Raw genomic sequence first — 21,106 nt, 5'->3', positions numbered from 1 at the left:
TGCGAGAGGCAAGATTTAGAGGAGATGTACGAGGCAAGTTTTTTTTTTATAAACACAGAGGGTAGTGGGTGCCTGGAACTTGCTGCCGGAGGAGGTGGTGGAAGCAGGGACGATAGTGACATTTAAGGGGCATCTTGACAATACATGAATAGGATGGGAATTCAGGGATATGGACCCTGGAAATGTTGAAGATTTTAGTTTAGGCAGGTAGCATGGTGGCGCAGGTTTGGAGGGCCGAAGGGCCTGTTCCTGTGCTGTACTTTCATAGAACATAGAACAGTACAGGCCCTTCGGCCCTCGATGTTGTGCCGAACAATGATCACCCTACTTAAACCCATGTAACCCGTATACCCATAACCCAACAATCCCCCCATTAACCTTACACTACGGGAAATTTAGCATGGCCAATCCACCTAACCCGCACATCTTTGGACTGTGGGAGGAAACCGGAGCACCCGGAGGAAACCCACGCACACACGGGGAGGACGTGCAGACTCCACACAGACAGTGACCCAGCCGGGAATCGAACCTGGGACCCTGGAGCTGTGAAGCATTGATGCTAACCACCATGCCTTTGTTCTTTGTTTATTTGTGTAACTGCACCCATCAGATTACAATACAAATACATTCTTTTACAAGATTGTGTGGGTACTTAGTGATTAATGCTAATGTATGCCCAGAAATAGGGAACAAAATATGAATAATAATAATAATCTTTAGTGTCACAAGTAGGCTTACATTAACACTGGAATGAGGCCACTGTGAAAAGCCACATTCCGGCGCCTGTTTGGGTACACAGAGGGAGAACCCAGAATATTCAATTCACCAAACAGCATGTCTTTTGGGACTAGCGGGAGGAAACCAGAGCATCGGAGGAAATCCATGCAGGAACAGGGAGAATGTGCAGACTCTGCATAGTGACCCAAGCTGGGAATCGAACCTGGGACCGTGCTGCTGGAAGCAACAGTGCTAACCACTATGCTACCGTGCTGAATAGGAAATAAATTCCCTCCCAATATTAACCTCAGGAAATAGATGCCAGCCTTGTTTACCTTGCATTCCCATTTGCTGACATGCTTCGAAATACACGAAAAAAACAGGATGGAAAACTGCTAAGTGCAGTTCTCCAAGTGTTTAGGGCATTAAGTGCTTTGTTTGCAAATTCAAATAGAGACAGAGATACTGGGCACAAGGAACACTTTATCAGATTCCTATTTGAAGCCCATATCTATGCTTCTACATGGATTTTGTTATATTGGTCCCTTTACACTGATGCAAGGGTTACGCATCAATGCAGAGCTGGCAGCACTACTCAAGGAGCTAAGCAAAATAATGCCGGGAGGTATGAAGTATGAAACCTCTTCTGCAAGTCATCTCATTCCAGTTTAAATCTGCAGAGTGTACAGTGCAATTCCAGTTTTACAGTCTGCCATCGTTACTTTCAGCATCATTAGTTATCCAAAAGATTAAGGGGCTTTTCACAGTAACTTCATTGAAGCCTTCTTGTGACAAGAAGTGATTATTATTATTAAGGAAAGATTATTCATGATAGTGCTGGGTGGGAAGAAAGGTATAGCAGAAATACTCTGCGGAATTTTCCCAAAACTGGCAAGGTGTCAGGTTCTGACTGAAAACGGCAGCCCAGAAAAGCAGCCAGGTTTACTCTCCAGATCCCATTGTCAAAAAAAAGGGAGGGGGGGTTTTCACTCTGGTGGGACGGAGCCTCTTCGAACCAGCAACCGGCTCATTCCGAGATCTTCTCGGCAGAAATCTCCTATGGCACTCTCGCGAGATTTAGTGACGATAATGGGATTTGTGTCCACAGCAAACAGACCCTGAAAATTCTCCCCACTATCGTTAACAATTTTGGTTAAAAATCATACGTGCAAGCAGGATATACTATGTTGCAGGCAACTCCCTCGACAATCTTTTCTGTCAAAGATGTAAAATAATTTACTGCAGAGATTGGTCAGTTGAAAGCTACTTTTGTAAAATCAGTATGGTTGTTAAAATTAAACTCATTTAAAAATGCATCAAAGGTTATCAGAAATAGAACTTCTGTCTGTTTTGATGGATGTTAGTTGCCAAATCTGAATTGTGCTTTTGACAACTTTTGGATTCTAAGGGAATCAAGGGTTATGAAAATAGTGTAGGATGTGAATCTTGTTACATTTTTGTTACTTTGGGCTGTGAATTTTGTGTGTGTATTTTGTATGAGCTCCTGTAGACGAAGGGTTAATTTTAGATGTGTGACTCAAGCTGCTGCCTGGGTGATTGGAGTTAAATCAGGGTGACATCGTGACAGGGATTGATGGTGAGCAGACAATGAATAGCAAAAAGGAAATGGGGACAGATGTCGTGAATGATGTTACCAGTTGTGATGGAAGGATTGGCTTAGAATATATCAATGGACTTGAGTTATAATTCAATGATGATACTGCTTATTAAGTGTGTGAAATGGTTAGTTATAAAAAAAGAATATGATGGGCTGTTTAAGTGTAAAACACCGACAAATGAGGCAAGATCAAAACATGATGGCAACATCACGACACAGCAAGGTCCCTGGCTGCAGGGAATTTAAAAAAAGAGAAGAGATTTATAATAATACCTTTATTAGTTTCACATGTAGGTTTACATTAATGCTGCAATGAAGTTACTGTGAAAATCTCCTAGCCACCCACTACGGCGCCTGTTCGGGTACACGGAGGGAGAATTCAGAATGTCCAGTTCACCCAACGAGCACGTCTTTCGGGGCTTTTGGGAGGAAACTGGAGGACCCGGAGGAAAACCACACAGCCACAGGGAGAATGTTCAGACTCTGCCTAGACAGAGACCCAAGCCGGGAATTGAACCCAGGTCCCTGGAGCTGTGAAGTATTGGTGCTAACCACTGTGCTACAGTGCCACCCTGCACGGATTAAGAAATACGGAGGTGTTGGTGCCTTTAGCATGGTGGAAAGCAAGAGTCAACCGAACGACAAGGTTAATTGCCTTAGTTTGTTAAGGATAGCGGGTTTAATAACTTGTCCTGATACCATTGTATCAAGTGTCTCTGTCCAAAATGTATTGTCTGGTCTCTAATCCTCTTACAACAGGACAGCAAAAGAGAGTTTATACAGAAGATCAGCCATGATCTTATTGAATGGCAGATCTACTGCTTCTATTTATTATATTGTCCAGGTTAAAATCAATACATTTGTAAGAATCCTGCATGTTTTACAACTGAATAAACTGTTGTTGAAATCAGATGCAATATGCAATGGATGGCAAAATAATAGAGAAGATGCAGACATCTACTGCAAATGGAGGTACAGTGGTAGTGCTAAAAGCACATTTCTGCACTGTAAATTACAGCACAGGAATTGACCGGAATTTGACAGAAAGTCATCAAGTTTCTTTCAAAGAAATATTCTTGAACAATTCTAGTGTTGTTTTCCAAAGTGATCAAGCCAGATAAGAAATCTTGCAAAATTATCAAGACTTGCATCAGGTTAGTTCTACACTTTTTGTTCTCACCCTGCCCCCCATACTTAGAACACAAATACAAGCCGACTTCCTTTTTCAGTTTCATCAGTTTCAAGAAATACAGCTGTTCCAGCACTCATTCCAGTAATACTAGTTCCCCATGCTGGAAAAGTTAAATGCATGCATCCAAGCTCATTAATATTGTCAATAATTAATTAGGCTCCACGCCTTGTTAAATTTTGATCCGAACAGGCACAGAAGACTCAGCAGCAACGACTCAGAGAATGCTGGGGAAACATCTGTGTAAGTATGGAACAGTGCTAATCCAGACTGGGTGGTACGGAACAGTGCAAACTAGCAATTCACTGTACTATAAATTTAGCCACTCATTCATTCAGGTCACTTTACAGATACAACAAAATGAAACATCCTATGTTTATTTCAATTTAAAAAACCGTTGCACCAATGCCTTGCATCGAGGGAAAAATACAGGTTTAGCATCCCTTATTCAAAATGCTAAAGGCGGAGAGTGTTTCAGATTCAGAAATTTTTTGAATTTTGGAATACCTGCTATAGGTACAGTTGTGAAACGTCGCATAGCTAGCGGATATCGGGTGAACATCATGTTATTTTTTTAACAAGAAACATGATTTTGGCGCTCAAAGTGCCGATTTCAGGATTTTTCGAATTTTGACTTAAGGGGTGCTCAACCTGCAAGGTGTGAACATCAAAAAAAGGGCAAAAATGAAGCCATTAGATAAACTTTTGCTATAATTCCACCCCAAAAGTTAAGTGATTCCCATTTTTAGGGCACTTACCTGCATGTTTATTGCGCCGGTGATTGATTCTGGGTGCGGCTGAGCCATTTCCTCGAGGCAAGAATAGGGCAGCACCCTTTACAGTCAAGAAGCTCTCACTTATGCTGTGAAAATGGAAAAAAGATTCACTGTAGTAAAATGAAAATATGAACATCGGAGCAACTGATTCAACAGTGTTAGAATAAATCATTGGTACAAGTGCTAAAATAAAAGCAAAAGTCTGCAGATGCTGGAATCGGAAACAAAAACAGAACATGCTGGTAAAATTCAGTGGATCTGGCAGCATCTCTGGATAGAGAAACAGAATTAATGTTCAAAGAGTCATGTGGACTGAAAACGTTAACTATTTTCTCTCTCCACAGACACTGCCAGATCTGCCGAGTTTTTCCAGTATTTTCAATCTTTGTATTGGCACAAATAGCAATTTCTAATCGATGAAGGTCACACTATCTGGGTACAAGTTCATACAAAGTACAAGATAGGACTGCTCTACTTCTAACTGCACACTTGGTAAACTATGCATGTCTCTTTCATTAACAAAAAAAACCATGCAAACGAGCATTCCTTAGGGAATGTAAAAAGTGGGAAGTAAAGGACCTTTAGGGAACTTTTGTGGCTCAGAGTAAATTATATTAACTCCAAAGGTTAATTTTGGATTTACCGTCATGTGTTACGAGGTACAGTGAAAAGTATTGTTCTGCGTACAGTCCAGGTAGATCGCTCTACACATGAATACATAGGACATTCTATAAATGTACAATGTTAATACATAAAGATTGATATCGGGTGCAGCATACAGAATATAGTGCTACAACTGTGGAAAAGGTGCGTAGAAAGATCAGTTCAGTTCAAAAGAAGGCCATTCAGGAGTCTGGTAACAGTGGGGAAGAAGCTGCTTTTCATGGAATCCCTAGAGCATGGAAGGATGCCATTCAGCCCATCGGGTCGATTGAATCTATTGGTGGATGTTCTCAAACTTTTGCATCTTCTGACCAATAGAACAGGTTTGAAGACAGAATAACCCAGGTGGGAGGAGTTTTTAAATATGCTGCCTGCTTTCCCAAGTCAATGGATGTGAGGTGGGCTCACGTAATGGAATGGGTTGTGTCCACGATTCTCTGTAGTTTCTTATGATCTTGGGCCGAGCAGTTACCATACCAAGCTGTGATGCAGCCATATGGGATGCTTTCTATTCCCAAACAACGACAAAGATGATCAGAAAAGAATAAGAGGTAAGTCATGACTTCAAATACAATATGTATGAGATTCATGTGCCTTTAGTATATCCGACAGTGCACAATTGTACAGTATGTACTTGTACAGTATATACAGATTGGAGAGGAGATAAAAAGGTGTTCAAGTTGAACTCTGATAGTCTAAACATGGCTAATGGTACAACTTTGTGAGAACATGTGCAGTATGTCAGTCTTGGCTGCAGAGTATCATTTGCCTGAAAGCTACTAGCTTTTTCTTCCATCATTGTGAAAGCAATAAAATAACCTGAAAATTCAATGAGCAAAGGACATTTTGTAATAGTAATTGTTATTAAGGTATCTCCGCACTCTTTTAAAGTCTGGTCCGTTCTGGTCAATACCAGTAATCAGGTTCTGGATAATTAATGTACACCAGCATGAAAATAGCGAGAATCAAGTGTTTCTTGCTCCATTCGAAACAGAGCTCCAGACTTCACACTAAAACCTGGGAGTGCAGTAATCCCAGGTTGCATATAAACCAGGACAATTCTTTTGCTCTGTTAAATCCAGAACAAATTCTCCTTGCAGTGTTTAGATGCACATTTAAGCTTGCACGGAAGGTGTTACATCTTCCAAAAGCTGGAACTTCAAAAACAAAACGCCTATATTTTGAAATTTCAAACAGGTTATTTTAGAAGTGGACAGAAGAAAACATTCTGTCATAGCATGTGCCCTTCAAACTATTTGTATACAAAAGATCAGCACAATTATATGAATGATAAAATTACATTAAATGTTGTATGAAATGTATGAATTGCAACATGTTAACATTTGAGCAAAATTTAATTGAAATCCTAAACAATACTGAAAATGGTCTAATTAGAACAGTGGTGATACCCAGGTTGGCAGGATTAGAAAAGAATTCGAGAGATAGACTGTTCCAGAGGTGGATCCCCTCCCTCCCCCTAACATATCGATCGAGACTCCCAGTTACAGTAGACAAGACAGATCCTCTTAAGAGATCAACCAATTCCCACATTTATCCTACAAAATTTAAACTAAATGAGGAATTCAATAGATCCTCATTTCCCAACAGAAAATGTATCAGCTCCCAGATCTTTGAAGCACTCAGGATACAAAGTTTCAACAAAATTCATATGAAAGTTAAGATTTCAGTGGGCAAATCATGCAATATTGCCATCTCTTCACATCTGAAATGTCGAACTGCAACTTTGACCACAAACCACAGTTGTAAACTTTGATGTCACCAAGATTTCACTTCCGTACAATTCTGCAAACTGATGAGATTCTTATAAACATGCAGTTTCAAAAGAAATTGTGTTCGGAAATAAATTGCAACAGATTGACAAATCGCAAACCTTCATTCAGCCTCTGAACGAGATCAAATTTTGAACAGTATTAGAAGAATATTTAATTTAAGGATTAACCCAGCACAAAGAAACTATCACCCCGGCACACAATCCTCTCTATGTGTCGCCAGCACCTTTGATAGTTTGCATCCACATTTAAAAATGAAATCCGGCGATACAATCCAGGTCCACCAGTCTGGCCCCAGGGCCTTCCCTGACTGCATTGACCCTACACAATCCATTACCTCCCTCAGCCCCATCACCGCCCCCAACCCCTGCACCTTCCCCTCCTCAACTGTCGGCAACTGCAGCCCAGCCAGGAACTGCCTCATACCCTCATCCAATCTTCCACCGAAGGCTACGAGCTTGTCTCCTTCGCTCACCGCAGAATCTTCTCCTTGTCCAAGTAACGGTGCAACCGCAACATGATCATCCTCGGTGGCTCACCTACTTTCAGCTTTCTTCTTAGTGACCTGTGAGCTCGATTCACCTCAGGTCGTCAGTCGAAGCCCCCCTCCTGCAACTTCTCAAACAGCCTCACCACATATTGTGTGGCCTGCGTTCCCTTGATCCCTTCAGGCAGCCCCACAATCCGGAGATTCTGCCTACTCGAGCGATTCTCCAAGTCGTCCATCTTTTCTCTTAGCTTCTTCTGGCCCTCCGCCACCAGCACCATTTCCACCCCCAATGAGCCAACTGACCCTCATGGTCAGTCACAGACTCCTCCATCTTCTGGAGCAATACATGTTGTGCCTCCAGCCTTTGCTCCACTCTTTCTATGGCTGCCCAGATTGGCTTGGCCATCCTGGCCAAGTCCTCTGAGACCTCCTTTCTCTGCTGCTCAAATGTAGCCATCAAGAACTCCACTAACTATTCCATGAACCACTGTGCGGACAACAGCTTTACAGAGCTCTCCACCATCTCTCCCTCTGTCGCACTTTGCGATCTCTCCTGGGTTCTCTTTTGCCCCTTATTTGGTGCACTCGTCATTTGATAGGCTTTAGACATGCCCTACTGAAGGAGAATTCATAGCCCCCTCTGTTTAAAAATTTTCCACCGGCATAACTCCTCCCACAACGGGCGAAAAGAGCTAAAACAATTCCACCTCGAGCAGGAGCCACCTAATGTGTGACCACTTACTCTATGGCCGGCACCGGGAGCCCAAACTTTTATTTTTTGATATATGAAGTGGAACCATCTGCTCCTCTGGCCCAATATGTTTAAGAGGCTTGAAACTTTTGCATGCTCAAAATATTGCCATGGTTAAAGGTTACTTCCCTTCAATGGTGAACTCGACAAAAACATCTATTAAGTACTGAAGTCACCAGATTTCCATGCTCTTATTTGGTGTACAAATAAATGCTTGCTGATCTTGCATCTAACTGACCGAATGCTAATTTAGTATCGCCACCTTGTTAAAAATTGCTCCCTACAGGGAGCCTTTACCTTTAGAGGAAATAAGAAATTTGCGGGACAACTATTGAATCAGTTAAAATTTTAAATATGTCAATTAGATCAGTGTTTTTCCAAACTTGTTTTCCCCATCAGGACCCATTTTTGCCAACCAGCTGACCTTTGTGCCCATGCCACATTCGCTTACCTTTAATACGAAAGGGGAGTATGTTTGGTCCTCTCAATCGCTTTCCAATCAGGTTCATGGGGGGAGGGCAATGCGCGTTTCAGGTGCAGAGTTTCACCAGCTCCTTTGTGCTACCTTCATCTTTGAGAGAACTGAAAATCTAACTTCACACATGTCGGTCATCATGAAGGGCAATAGCAACAAAATGCTTGTTTTACTCAGCAGTGGATACACCTGGAAGAGGCTACTCCAGAACACTGCCAGCCTGATAGATTTTTGGCGTGTGTTTTTAATATGTTGTCTCGGTCAGGTACAGCAGCTTAGTCTTTTCATTTGCAGTCAGCTGCAAATTAATAACTGACTCTGGGTTCTCAACCTCAAAATGGAATCTTTCACCTACCACTTCTCTTTCAAAATCTGAAACTTCTCATTTGCCAGTTCTTCTCTTCAGATAACGCACATGGGCTCTGCATTCTTATTTACATTGGCAGAATTTACAAAGTAAAACTCAAGAAATAATTTTTATACTGCTTTGTTCCAGAGCAAATTTCCATTTTGGTCCTGTGCTCTTTACAGAGCACTCCTCTGTCCTGCCGTGGACTCTCCTAAGCAGCCCTCTCCAGCAGATTCAGATGGGAGATCCTGGCCAGCAGATACACTGCCTGTGTGTCTCTGGTCATCTCTTCCTTGTAGCAAAATGATCCATCTTCACAGTCCTCTTGCCTTGCTTGCTAGCAACTAGAAAATGGAAGAAGCTCTCCTCTGTGATTTGGGGCCAAAAGCACATATGCATAGGATACTTGACGTCAAGTGTATGTGCAGGGCGTGTGACCTGCTCACTACTACCACTTATGGTTAGAAGACTGCACACAGCCTCATTTGTTCTCATTTAAAAGCCGGTGATAGCCGCCATTCTCAATTTAAATTCCGGTCGCAGCTGTTGGGAACATCTCCCATGATCAGGGCCTCTGTGAGGTTGCCGTGACAGATCACTCTGCACTTTGGAAAACCCTGAATTAGATCACACCTCAACCATATAAACCAAATTTACGCCACGTTGTCCTATTTTAGCTATTTAAAACTAAGCAATATTCTGTTGAACCCGAGATGGACCCTTTGCAAGGTCAATATATGTTTCCTGACCGGTCATACCCAAAACTAAATTCAGTACTCTGGACTAGGTCTGGTGAAGGACTTGTACAACTCAAACTTTCATTGAATCATAGAGAAATACAGCACAGAACAGGCCCTTCGGCCCACGATGTTGTGCTAAACTTTTGTCCTAGGTTAACCATAGATTATCATAGAATTTTGGACACTAAGGACAATTTATCATGGCCAATCCACCCAACCTGCACATCTTTGGACCTTTCTTCCGTGTTTTCATTTCAAACTCACTCCAAGTGAAGGACTATATTCCAGTAGCATTTTACACCTTGAGGGCGTGAATTCTTGAAGACCTTTGCTCCTCTACAGCTCCTTACCTCTTCCATTAATGAAGAGAGCTCGCTCTGCTTTCTTCACATTGATTATACTGTAAAAGGTCTGGTTGCTCAGAAGTGCAATATAAAATAATTGTGTGATGCTTGGTATCTTCCATGTTGAGGAGGCAATAGGCAGAAATGTCCAAGTGGTATAAAGAAATGCTATAAAGACTAAAGATGCATGGGTCATTCTTTTTCTACTTCAGAATGCTACTGACTCCCAAGTATCAAAATTTTTTTTTAATTAAATAGATTTAATGCGAGATAATCAATATAGGATGTTCAACTGAATTTATAAACACCAGTGGGTATACAAAAGTGGGTCATTCTGGAATGTTTAATATTTATTTTTCCATTGTATCAGACAATATTCCAAAGCACACTCATTGTGGAGTGGACCAGAGGAGAAGGAACAAGGTGGCAGGGTGGAGGGCGGTGGGAAACATACTGGTAAAATAATTCTTGACAATCTGTAGGAAGGGGTCAATTATATGCCCAAATTAATAAACTGTAACATCCCAGTCTTGTTCTGAATTGCTATAGAGTAGTCATGTTAAGACAATGAATTTATTCTTCCCCACACTCAGTGCTCCGTGGTTAGGATCAATGTTCTCATTATAATGGATATTTTCCTTGCTATATTATAGCTCATTTACCTCATGCTCCTTCAAAATTAAATAGCATGTTCCAAAATTGGATTGGAACTGGGATAATATATGTACCATTACATATTTGTTCCTGCTGTGGCCAATTAATGGGAAATTATTACACCAAAACGTTGGCTTCAATTTCCCACAGTGAGTCTAGATTTTATTTATGCTTTTTGGTGATCATATAGCAAATATTTATTTGTTTTAATGGCAAAGGTCCACATTATGCATAAGTCTGAAATAAACTCTTTGTACTATGAATGCTGCCTAATTCCAAACCTAGAAGGAAAAATTAAGTGCAGATTATTCGTATTAAAGATCACGCTGCAAATTCAACACAAATGCAGTTATAGAATGAAATGATTCATTCATTTTGCATCAAACTCTGATGTTAAAAGAAAGCAACGACTAGCTGCACACAGACTTTACTGCACCTTTCAGTCATGCTTTCATGCAAATTAAGGAGGCATCTGCCACTCCTTATATCACACTCTCAATCATTGAAGATTATAGTCTACCAAATTACAGTACTTAGCAAAAAGACATGGGCAATGTTCTTGAAGGAAAGTGAATTGACTCGATCTGCAACAACTTGTAAAAAGGGGTTTCCCTTACTTTTCAATGCTGTAAATTTACCATTACAACACTAACTCCAATGGAACCATTCTGTTGTTGAAGCTGTGCATATCACAAATCTATTGATCAAAAGAAAAGTTTCATAACGTCTGTGTAGAATCTCTCAAAAAAGAATGAGGACACCTTTCAAAAGGCCCCATTCACATTATCAACAAATAAAGCCACAAAGATTACTCGGTTGTCACTCGAAAGATTATGTACATACTTATTTTCACATCGTTAAACCCATTTGTCCAATTTGCCTGGGCAAATGCTTTCATGTGTCTACATTTAAAAAATTTTTTAAAATACATTTAGAGTATCCAAATCATTTTTTCCAATTAAGGGGCAATTTAGCGTGGCCAATCCACCTACCTTGCACATCTTTGGGTTGTGAGGGCGAAACCCATGCAAACGTGGGGAGAACGTGCAAACTCCACACGGACAGTGACCCAGAGCCGGGATCGAACCTGGGACCTTGGCGCCGTTAAGCAGCAGTGCTATCCACTGTGCCACCTTGCTGCCCTTTCATGTTTCTAAATGGCCATGACTATATACTGGCCAGCTGCCTTTCATTCCATCATAACAAAATAGAACTTTGACCGATAATATTCAGAAATGTGTTGGCATCATGCCAAATTAATTTCTGTATTACTTTGTGCATCAGATCAGTGGCAGAACAATGCCATAATCAATATCAAAATATAAAAACATTAGGAATACAAAAACTGGCATGGGAGCCTTTACTTACCAAATGTTTTTGGTATGCCTCAAAAATTGATGGAAAATATTTACTATATACCAAAATATTCCAAAACGTTACACATACATTGAGAAATCATAATCACACCATTAGCATGTTGGGCTTCATATATAGCAGTATTGAGAACAAAAACAAAGAGGCAATGAAAATGTTAAGCCACAGCTAAAGCACCGTGCTCAGTTTTTGGTTACCTATTCATTCATCAGGATGATGTGCGGGTTTGTAAACTATAATTATAAAAAAACTAAGATTCTGGAAATGTTCCCCCTGGAGTAGGGAAAGCAGCGATTTAAATGATTCTTTTCTGATTTTAAATCTTAATGGACCATTGATGGGAGTGAAAAGGGAGAGACCATCTCCTCTGGTTGAGAAATCAGTGACAAGGAGTAAGCAATACAAGTAGGCGTGAGGAAAGATGATGAAATAAATTTCTTAATGCAGAAATCGCATAGAATGTTTTGCCAGAAGGAGTGGTTGAACCAGAGATCATCATGCACTTTAAAAGAATAGATAAAGACTTGAGTAGGTAATGACATATGGCTTTGGAGGGGGGAAAGCTGGGCATATGATTAGTTTTGGATTACTTGAGCAGAGCTGACATGGACAAGATAGGCCAATTGGGCCTATTAATTGTTGTATTAATCTCTAGGGCTGTCTAGGAGTATGATTGTTCTAGCCAGTAATTAATAAAGCGGGTGAAAGCAAAAGCTGCTTTTGTACCACCACTTCTACATGAATAGCAATGGATTCAGAAGTGTGGCACAAAGTGAGAGCCAGGTTGTATGACGAAGGACACAATATCTGCTTTTAAACTGGTTTTGTCACCTGGCGTAAGCAAAGGACAATAAAAAAGTAAACTTGCTGAATTTGGAGGTTCACAGTTCAGAAATTCAACTTTAAAAAAACATTTCAGTCACAGCTTCCAGAACCCATTGTGGAAAACCTCTTCCTCCTGTGTCTTGCTTTAGAGGCTTTCACACTGTTGTTAACCAGATGGCTTAGAGTGTTACTTGCCTAGAAGTAAGACTATTCTTCTTTATCTGACCCACTGGTTCAGCTCAATGGGGGTTTGGCTAAAATGAACAAAAGGAAACAACTGGCCCACTTGCCATTTAAAAACAAAAAGCATTTTTGGTAGTCTGTCCTTTCACTGGTGTCTGAAATGGGGAACCAAGAATTCAATTTGTGAACCATAATAGTTTAAGTTACCTCATCTGCAATCTCAGAATTTTATTAATAATAATAAGTGCTCACAAACTTGCTCAACATGAAAGCAAACTGCTTCGGTTCTGTCCGATAGAACTAATGAATATCACTGGTTTTAATTGTAATTAAGTTATTGCACTGTTAGTGTTTCTATTCAATCACTCACTTTAATTTTAAATGAAAGTACATTGTACAGCAGTTTGTCAAAGTCAATTCTGCTCTAAAGGCAACTATTATTAACAGTTTCACAATCAGGCTTGAACAACAATACTACAACAAGGGGTAAGTGAGTGCACTGTCTTTAATCTCAGTGAAACACACTCATTCAATCCATTTAGGAGCTGACATCAAGAAACTAATGGCAAAAAGAAAATTTAAAACACTTTCTCAGAGGTTGTAACATTTATTAGCCATTGCTTTAATTAAATAATTCACAACTGTTTCTGAAACAAAGGAAAAGGATTGAAACCAGGTTCAGATGACAGAAAAAGAAACGGCAAGTCCAGTATACATATAAAAGAAGCTTGTAAAGATTACAAAGAAAATGAACGTAAATATGGAAAAAGTAAATTCAGGACAGGTATTAGAAAAGCTTCTCTACTAAAATAGATTTTTGAATTAATATATTATTTGAGAAAGTTATGCAAAATCTAAATCAGATCAAACACAATGGGACTGTTAATGTGCTGAGGGCTAGGCTTCAATGTTCAAAATGCCTTTTTCCTTCCCAGACTGTTCTATCATTGTTCTGCGTTTAACTGGCCAAATGGCCACTCAATTAGCAAAGTTTTTTTTAATTAAAAAAAGCCTTTTAGTTAAATGAATTCACAGTAAGCCAGAGTAGTTCAATTTGGTACTATTTTGCAGGATAGAAATCGAAACAATGCAGGGAAAATTAAAATTGCAAAGCAGCTGGAAAGAATAAAAAGGCACATAAAGCTCATTGGATAAATCTGGTATGGTCCAGTCTCTTTAAAAGGAAAATGCCTAAAATTAGCAGGTATAATGCAGAGTCAGTACACGTACAGATCTATCACCGGCATGAAGCCAGCACAGAACTTAAAATCACTCCGCCAAGAGAGCTAAACAAGCTGTGCAAATATATTATTCCTATTTACTTGTATAGTCAATATCATGGGCATAAATGCCCAATCTTGGATAACAATCCGCTCCTGGCTTTCAGTATCTGTCATATCAGCAGTTCACAAAATATCTGCTGCAACACCATCATCAAATGCAGAGGCATCTGCTGCAACATCTACAGCACACCATCTCAGCAGAAGAGTCCCTCAGCCAGATGTAGGGGGTTTAAATTGTGTCAGAATTGGTGCTTGCAGTGTTCTATTGCTACATTTCCAGTAACCTGAAATGTAACACGTATGCAAACATATTAAGGGAGGCAGTGGTGGCCTAGGGGTATTATCACTGAAATAGCAATCCAGAGGCAAGGGTTCAAACCCACCACGGCAGATGGTAAAATTTTATATTGGGCGGTACAGTGGTTAGCACTGCTGCCTCACAGTACCAGGGACCCGAGTTCAGTTCCGACCTTGGGTCACTATCTGTGTGGAGTTTGTACATTCTCCCCATGTCTGCGTGGGTTTCTTCCGGGTGCTTCAGTTTCCTCCCACTGTCCAAAGATGTGCAGGTTAGGTGGATTGACCATGCTAAATTGCCCCTTCCCTTCGTGTCCAAGGATGTGCAGGTTAGGTTATGGGCTTGCAGGGAAAGAGCATGGTGGATGAGTGAGTGGAGCTAGGTAGGATGCTGTTTCAAGGGGACGGTGCAGACTTGATGTGCCGAATAGCCTCCTTCTGCACTGTAGGATTCTATGATATTATATGAACTGTAACAATGCTATTACAGGTTTAGAAAGAAATGATCTATGCCTCATTAACAAAAAATTCTATGTCCAGTATATACCCTGAGCTGATATGGCTGAAACTGGTCATCTAGAATATTGAAATGCGCACAAAAGCTTCACATTAGATGAACAGAAGCAAACATCATCACTCCTTAAACACTTGTTATTTTAGTAGCTTGCACATAGAGACACAGCTTTTTATAGAACATGCTCCGGTTTATCGTGCCCTATTTAATTGTTGCCAACTGTATAGGGCATTTACATGGCAGGCAAAAAAAATTTCAAACCTCATACCATTCAGTACAGAAGGGAACTCAGGTCAGCTTGTTCACATCTACCATGTCCACCAAGACCAGACTGACTATATATAGAAAGCTATGACCAGAATTTTATAGCTGTCAAGCTGTGCTATACACTTTCCTCAACTAGTCACCAATAGAAACAGTCCCAAACCTGCAGGGTAACCTGCACCAGCAACATTAATGGAGAGAGAATTGGATAGGTTTCTTCATACAGTTATAGTTCTCTCCTGTTTAGGTTAAAAACTTAATCTCTTTTCACATTCCAAATTTCCAGGAACCTGATGTAGCCACTCCCAGTTCTGAAGCTGGCAACCCTTCAAAGCACTGACTGTTGGTACTGCAGTCTTTTTTTCTGCTGGGAAAAACAATTTGCATTAGAATGTTTATGGGCATGCTCTTTATAGTTCCCCACTCGACAAAAAAAAATTAATTCAGAGGAAATGCAGATACATAGATTGCCCATTATAACTCCCCATGCTTTCCTTAAACTCATACATGTATACCGACCGGGGTATCGGCGAGACCAGCCCAGTCCACTCCCTCACAATGACTATTCGCTAATGATTGAACAGTGTGGCATGAAGTCATTTTTACGTGGAAAACACAGATTCAAACTCATCTGTGTGCAGTTAGCTGATCTCAGACACAAACACCATGGAAATTGAGCTGGGTAGGAGTGTGGACAGGTAGAATACGACTGGGTTTCCTGCATTCGACAGTGGATCTAACCTGGACAATCCTTAGCCTGGGATACTGGATAAAAGAACATGGAACATAGAGTCCAGAAGGAGGCCATTCGGCCGATCAGGTCTGCACCGACCCACTTAAGCCCTCACTTCCACCCCATCCCCGTAACCCAATAACCTCGCCTAACCTTTATTGGACACTAAGGGCAATTTTTCACAGCCAATCCACCTAACCTGCACGTCTTTGAACTGTGGGAGAAAATGGAGCACCCGGAGGAAACCCACGCAGACACAGGAAGAACGTGCAGACTCTGCACAGACAGTGACCCAGCAGGGAATCGAACCTGGGACCTTGGCGCTGTGAAGCCACAGTGCTATCCACTTGTGCTGAGGTGAAAGGCATTCCGTATCACTGAAATTCTGAACTTTGATGACGTTAAAAATAAATTGAAAAGAGGTTTGTGTTTCAAAGTAGATCCTGCAGCAACCTGTTTTTATTATGTTGGTATTAAAGTTCAAAAGCTCATTTTTTTCATTTTTCCTGCTCCATTCAATAGCCTAATTATTTGGTTACAGAGCACTTGACATTTTAGAAAAATTCAAATTGTTAGTTTGTGAACACTCTAAAACCATTCTCATACTATTTTTAAAAATTATTATTTTCATCACTTTTGCAATGATTTTCATTCCCCCTTGCATGAATTAATTTTGGTTTTGATTTCTCCTGGCATTTGTTTACTTCATAAAGTGCCTGAGCAAAAAATGATTCATCAATGTAAAGGGGCATTTCCCTATAAGACACAATCTGCTTAGTTGGCAAACTGCTTGTGTGATGCAAGTTATTTCCATTCCTTACCAGTGAACTTAGATTTGAAATAGATGTTCAAACTAGATACATGTTGCTAAAATGCGACATGTTTAAAAAAAATAAAATTGTAACCAGTACAAGTATTTTGAAGTGTTGCAAAGAGTCGAGAAACCAGTTAAAAAGGCATACGGGATTCTGGACTTTATAAATAGAGGTACAGTACAAAAGTAAGGACATTTGATGAACTGACATGAATCTCTGTTGGCCACAGCAGCACTGAATCTAATTCTAGGCACTGCAATTTTAGAAAGATGTGAAGGTTTGAGGGAGGGTGTGGAAAAGATTTATAAGAATAGTCTCAGAATGAAAAACTTCAGTTAAGTGGATAGATTGGAGAAGCCAAGGATATTCTCCTTAGGAGAAGGTTGAGAGAAGATTTAATAGAGGTATTCCAAATCACAAATTGTCCAGATAGAGACAAACAGCTCCAATTAGCAAAAAGGTCAAAAACTAGAGGACACCAATAAAATGTGAGGCAGGGCGGCAATGCCTATAGTCTCACTGGACTAACACTCCAGAAGATTGTGCTACTTTGGTTCAAATCCCATAATGGCAGCTAGTGGAATTTAAATTCAATTAATAAATCTGGAATTAAAAGTTATTCTCCAAAATGGTGACCATAAAAGTATTGTCAATTTTTGTAAAAACCCAAATGATGTACAATTCTGTTAAGGAAGGAAATCTGCTGTCCTTGCATGATCTGGCCTGTATGTGACTCCAGACCCACAGCCCTGACTCTCGACTTTCCTCTAAAATGGGTTAACAAGCCACTCAATTCCATCAAACAACTACAGAGAAGTGAAAAAGGAATGAAACCACGCAGGCCGCCTAGCATCGACCTAAGCATCAGGAATGACAATGGCACACCCAGCATTGTCGATGAAAGTCCTCCTTCCCAACATTTAGAGGTTTGTGCCAAAATTAGGAGAACTATCCCACAGGCCAGTCAAGCAATACCCGAACACTATCCGTAAGGTGTGATTCTGTGAGTATTATTATGTCCGAGACATTAACACCCCTCTCCCACTGACAGGACAGGCCCACCAAAGGTGGCAACACAGTGGTATACAGTTGGGAGAGAGCTGCTCTGGGAGTCCTCGGCATTGTTTCAGTACCAAATGAAATCTCATGGCATGAAGCCAAACATGGGCAAGGAAATCTGCTACTGATTACCACCTACTTTCTGCTCCCCAAACTGCACCCCATTCCTTCCCCCCCCCCTCCCCCCACATCCTCAGCTGAAAAATCAGTACTCCTCCATGTTGAATGCCAATTGGAAGAAGCACTCGAGGATGGCAAGGGCACAGAAATGTACACCAGGTGGTGTATCATTAGTGCTCATCATCAAGAGTGTAAGTGCTAGACAGAGCTTGCAACAGATGATAAAGGAATTAACAAGGGGGAAATTTACTTGACTTTATCACCACCAATCGACCTGTTGGAGATGCATTTGTCCTTGACAATATTGCTAGGACTGGCCACACACAGTTCTTTTGTGGAGACAAAATATCATCTTCACATTGAAGATACCCTCCATTGCGTTGTGGGGCACTACCACGTATTTAACCACAATCGATAACCTCATGGCCCCATACATTCTTTACTGGGGGGGGGGTCAACCCTGGTTCAGTGAAGAGTCCAGGAGTGCATGCCAGGATATCACCATATTGCAATTATTGTACTGAGGTCAAAGCTAGCTATGGAACAACACAAAGAATAATCCAGAGAAAGAATACTTACCGGGGGAGGGAAGAGAGAGAGAGAGAGAGAGAGAGAGAGAGAGAGAGAGAGAAAGAGAAGAGAGAGAGAGAGAAAGAGAAGAGAGAGAGAGAAAGAGAAGAGAGAGAGAGAGAAAAGGAAGAGAGAGAGAGAGAGAAAAGGAAGAGAGAGAGAGAGAAAAGGAAGAGAGAGAGAGAGAGAGGGAAGAGAGAGAGAGAGAGAGAGAGGGAAGAGAGAGAGAGAGAGAGAGAGAGAAGAGAGAGAGAGAAGAGAGAAGAGAGAAAGAGAGAGAAAGAGAGAGAAAGAGAGAGAAAGAGAGAGAAAGAGAGAGAAAGAGAGAGAAAGAGAGAGAAAGAGAGAGAAAGAGAGAGAAAGAGAGAGAAAGAGAGAGAAAGAGAGAGAAAGAGAGAGAAAGAGAGAGAAAGAGAGAGAAAGAGAGAGAAAGAGAGAGAAAGAGAGAGAAAGAGAGAGAAAGAAAGCTACCTTCAAGGAACAGGTAATTATATCACAGTCACAACATATTCCCTTGAAAAAGAAAAGTAGGACAAACAAATCCAGAGTTCTCTGGATGACAAAAGAGATTGAAATTGAGATAAGGAAGAAAAAGTGTATTTATGACAAATGTCAGACAGAAAATCACTCTGAATATAGAAGTTCAGAGGAAAGAAAAGCAAATAAGAGAAACAAAAGGGAAAGATAGAAAGAGACAGGCAATTAACACAAAGGGATTCCTAAAGACTTCTTTCTATAGGCATATAAATAGCAAAGCAGTGGTAAGAGGAGGAGTAACGCTCATTCGAGACCAAAAAGAGGATTTATGCATGGAAGCAGAGGGTATGGCTGAGATATTAAATTATTACTTTGTATCGGTCTTCCTTAGACCCAGGGGTGCTACCAGAGGACTGGAGAATTGCAAAAATTGCACCCTTGCTCAAAAAAGGGTGAAAAGGTGGGCCAGCAATTTCAGGCCAATCAGTTTTCACTTTGGCGGTGGGGAAGTTTCTAGAAACAATAATTAGGGACAAAATTAAAAGATGCATGGCCAAAAATGGGTTACTTATGGAAAGCCAACATGAATTTATTGAGGAAAAATCATATTTGACTAACTTGCAGGAGCTTTTAGAAGAGGTAACAGAGAGGACTGATAAAGGGAAAGCTTTGATGTGGTGCACATGGACTTCCAAATGGCACACAACAGGCTTGTGACCAAGGTTATAGCTCATGGAATAAGAGAGAATGTAGCAACATGGATATGAAATTAGCACGATGGGAAACAGAGAATGGTTAATGGAGGAAGGTTTGTAGTGGAGTTCCCCAGTAGTCGATGTTGGGACACTTCCTTTTCCTGATATATATTAAGGACCTACACTTGGGCACAATTTCAAAATTTGTACATGATATCAAACTTGGAAGCACTGTCGCCTGTCAACTGCGAGGAGGATAGAGTAGAACTTCAGAAGTATGCAGACAAGTCAGTGGAATGGGTGGACAGTTGGCAGATTAAATTCAATGCTGAGAAACATGAATTATTTTGGCAGGAAGGACATGGACAAACAACATAAATGTTGAGGGGCCTGGGTGTATAGGTGCATACGATGGCAGAAGTGGTTGAACAACATACAGCGTCCTTGGCTTTATTAATAGGGACATAAGCATACAAGAGCAAGGACATTATGTGGAAATGCTATAAGACACAGTTCAGTCTCAGCTGGAGTATTATGTCCAATTCTGGGTGCCGCACTTTATAAAGGATGTGAAAATTGGAGAAGTTAGGACAGCTTCCATTGAAGCAAAGGCTGAAAGGAGATTTGATAGAGATATTCAAACCATGAGGGGTCTGGGCACAGCAGAGAGGAGAAACTGTTCACAGTCATGAAAGAATTAGGAAAACGAGCGCACAAATTTAAAGTAAATGGCAAAAGCAAAACTGACATGAGGGGTGGAAAAAATCACAGCCAGTGTGTATGGTGGAAGTAGGTTCAATTGCGGCATTAAAAGGGGAATTAGACTGTTACTTGAAAAGAAACATGTGCAGGGTTATGAGAAGAAGGTAAGAGAATGACACTAAACGAGTGGCTCATTCAGAGAGCTCACTCAGGAGTCGGGTCCACAAATATCCCCATGCACAAGGATCGAGGAACTCAGCACGCAGTGAAAAAGACAAGGCTGAAGCATTTGCAACAATCTTCAGCCACAGGTTCTGAGTGGATGATCCAGTTTGGCCTCTTCTGGGAGGTCCCAAGCACTACAAATGTCAGTCTTCAGCCAATTCAGTTCACTCCACATAATATCAAGAATGGCTGACAGCACTGGATACTGAAAAGGCTATGGGCCCAGACAATAATCCGGCAATAGTACCGAAGCTGCCAACTTGGCCAAGATGTTCCAGTACATTTACAACACTGGCATCTACCCAGCAATGTGGAAAATTGCCCAGGTATGTGGAGTCCATTAAAGTAGAACAAATCCAACCAAACTAGTCACTATCCAATTAGTCTACTTATGATCATCTGCAAAGTGACAGA

The 21,106-nt window shown here is 40.8% G+C and overlaps 1 protein-coding gene across 1 annotated transcript in view; it reads right to left on the bottom strand.

The window, feature by feature from the left end:
* The window catches only part of ssh2a (slingshot protein phosphatase 2a), an 84,104-nt gene that overhangs the window by 53,427 nt on the left and 9,571 nt on the right, over window positions 1-21,106 (bottom strand). Inside the window, 1 exon segment of the mRNA XM_038813103.1 lies at window positions 4,283-4,386. Coding sequence (XP_038669031.1) covers window positions 4,283-4,386 — 104 coding nt within the window.

This window comes from Scyliorhinus canicula, chromosome 12 (genome assembly GCF_902713615.1).
Source record: "Scyliorhinus canicula chromosome 12, sScyCan1.1, whole genome shotgun sequence".
In the NCBI taxonomy this organism is placed as follows: domain Eukaryota; kingdom Metazoa; phylum Chordata; class Chondrichthyes; order Carcharhiniformes; family Scyliorhinidae; genus Scyliorhinus; species Scyliorhinus canicula.
This window is presented reverse-complemented; position numbering and strand designations above follow the sequence as displayed.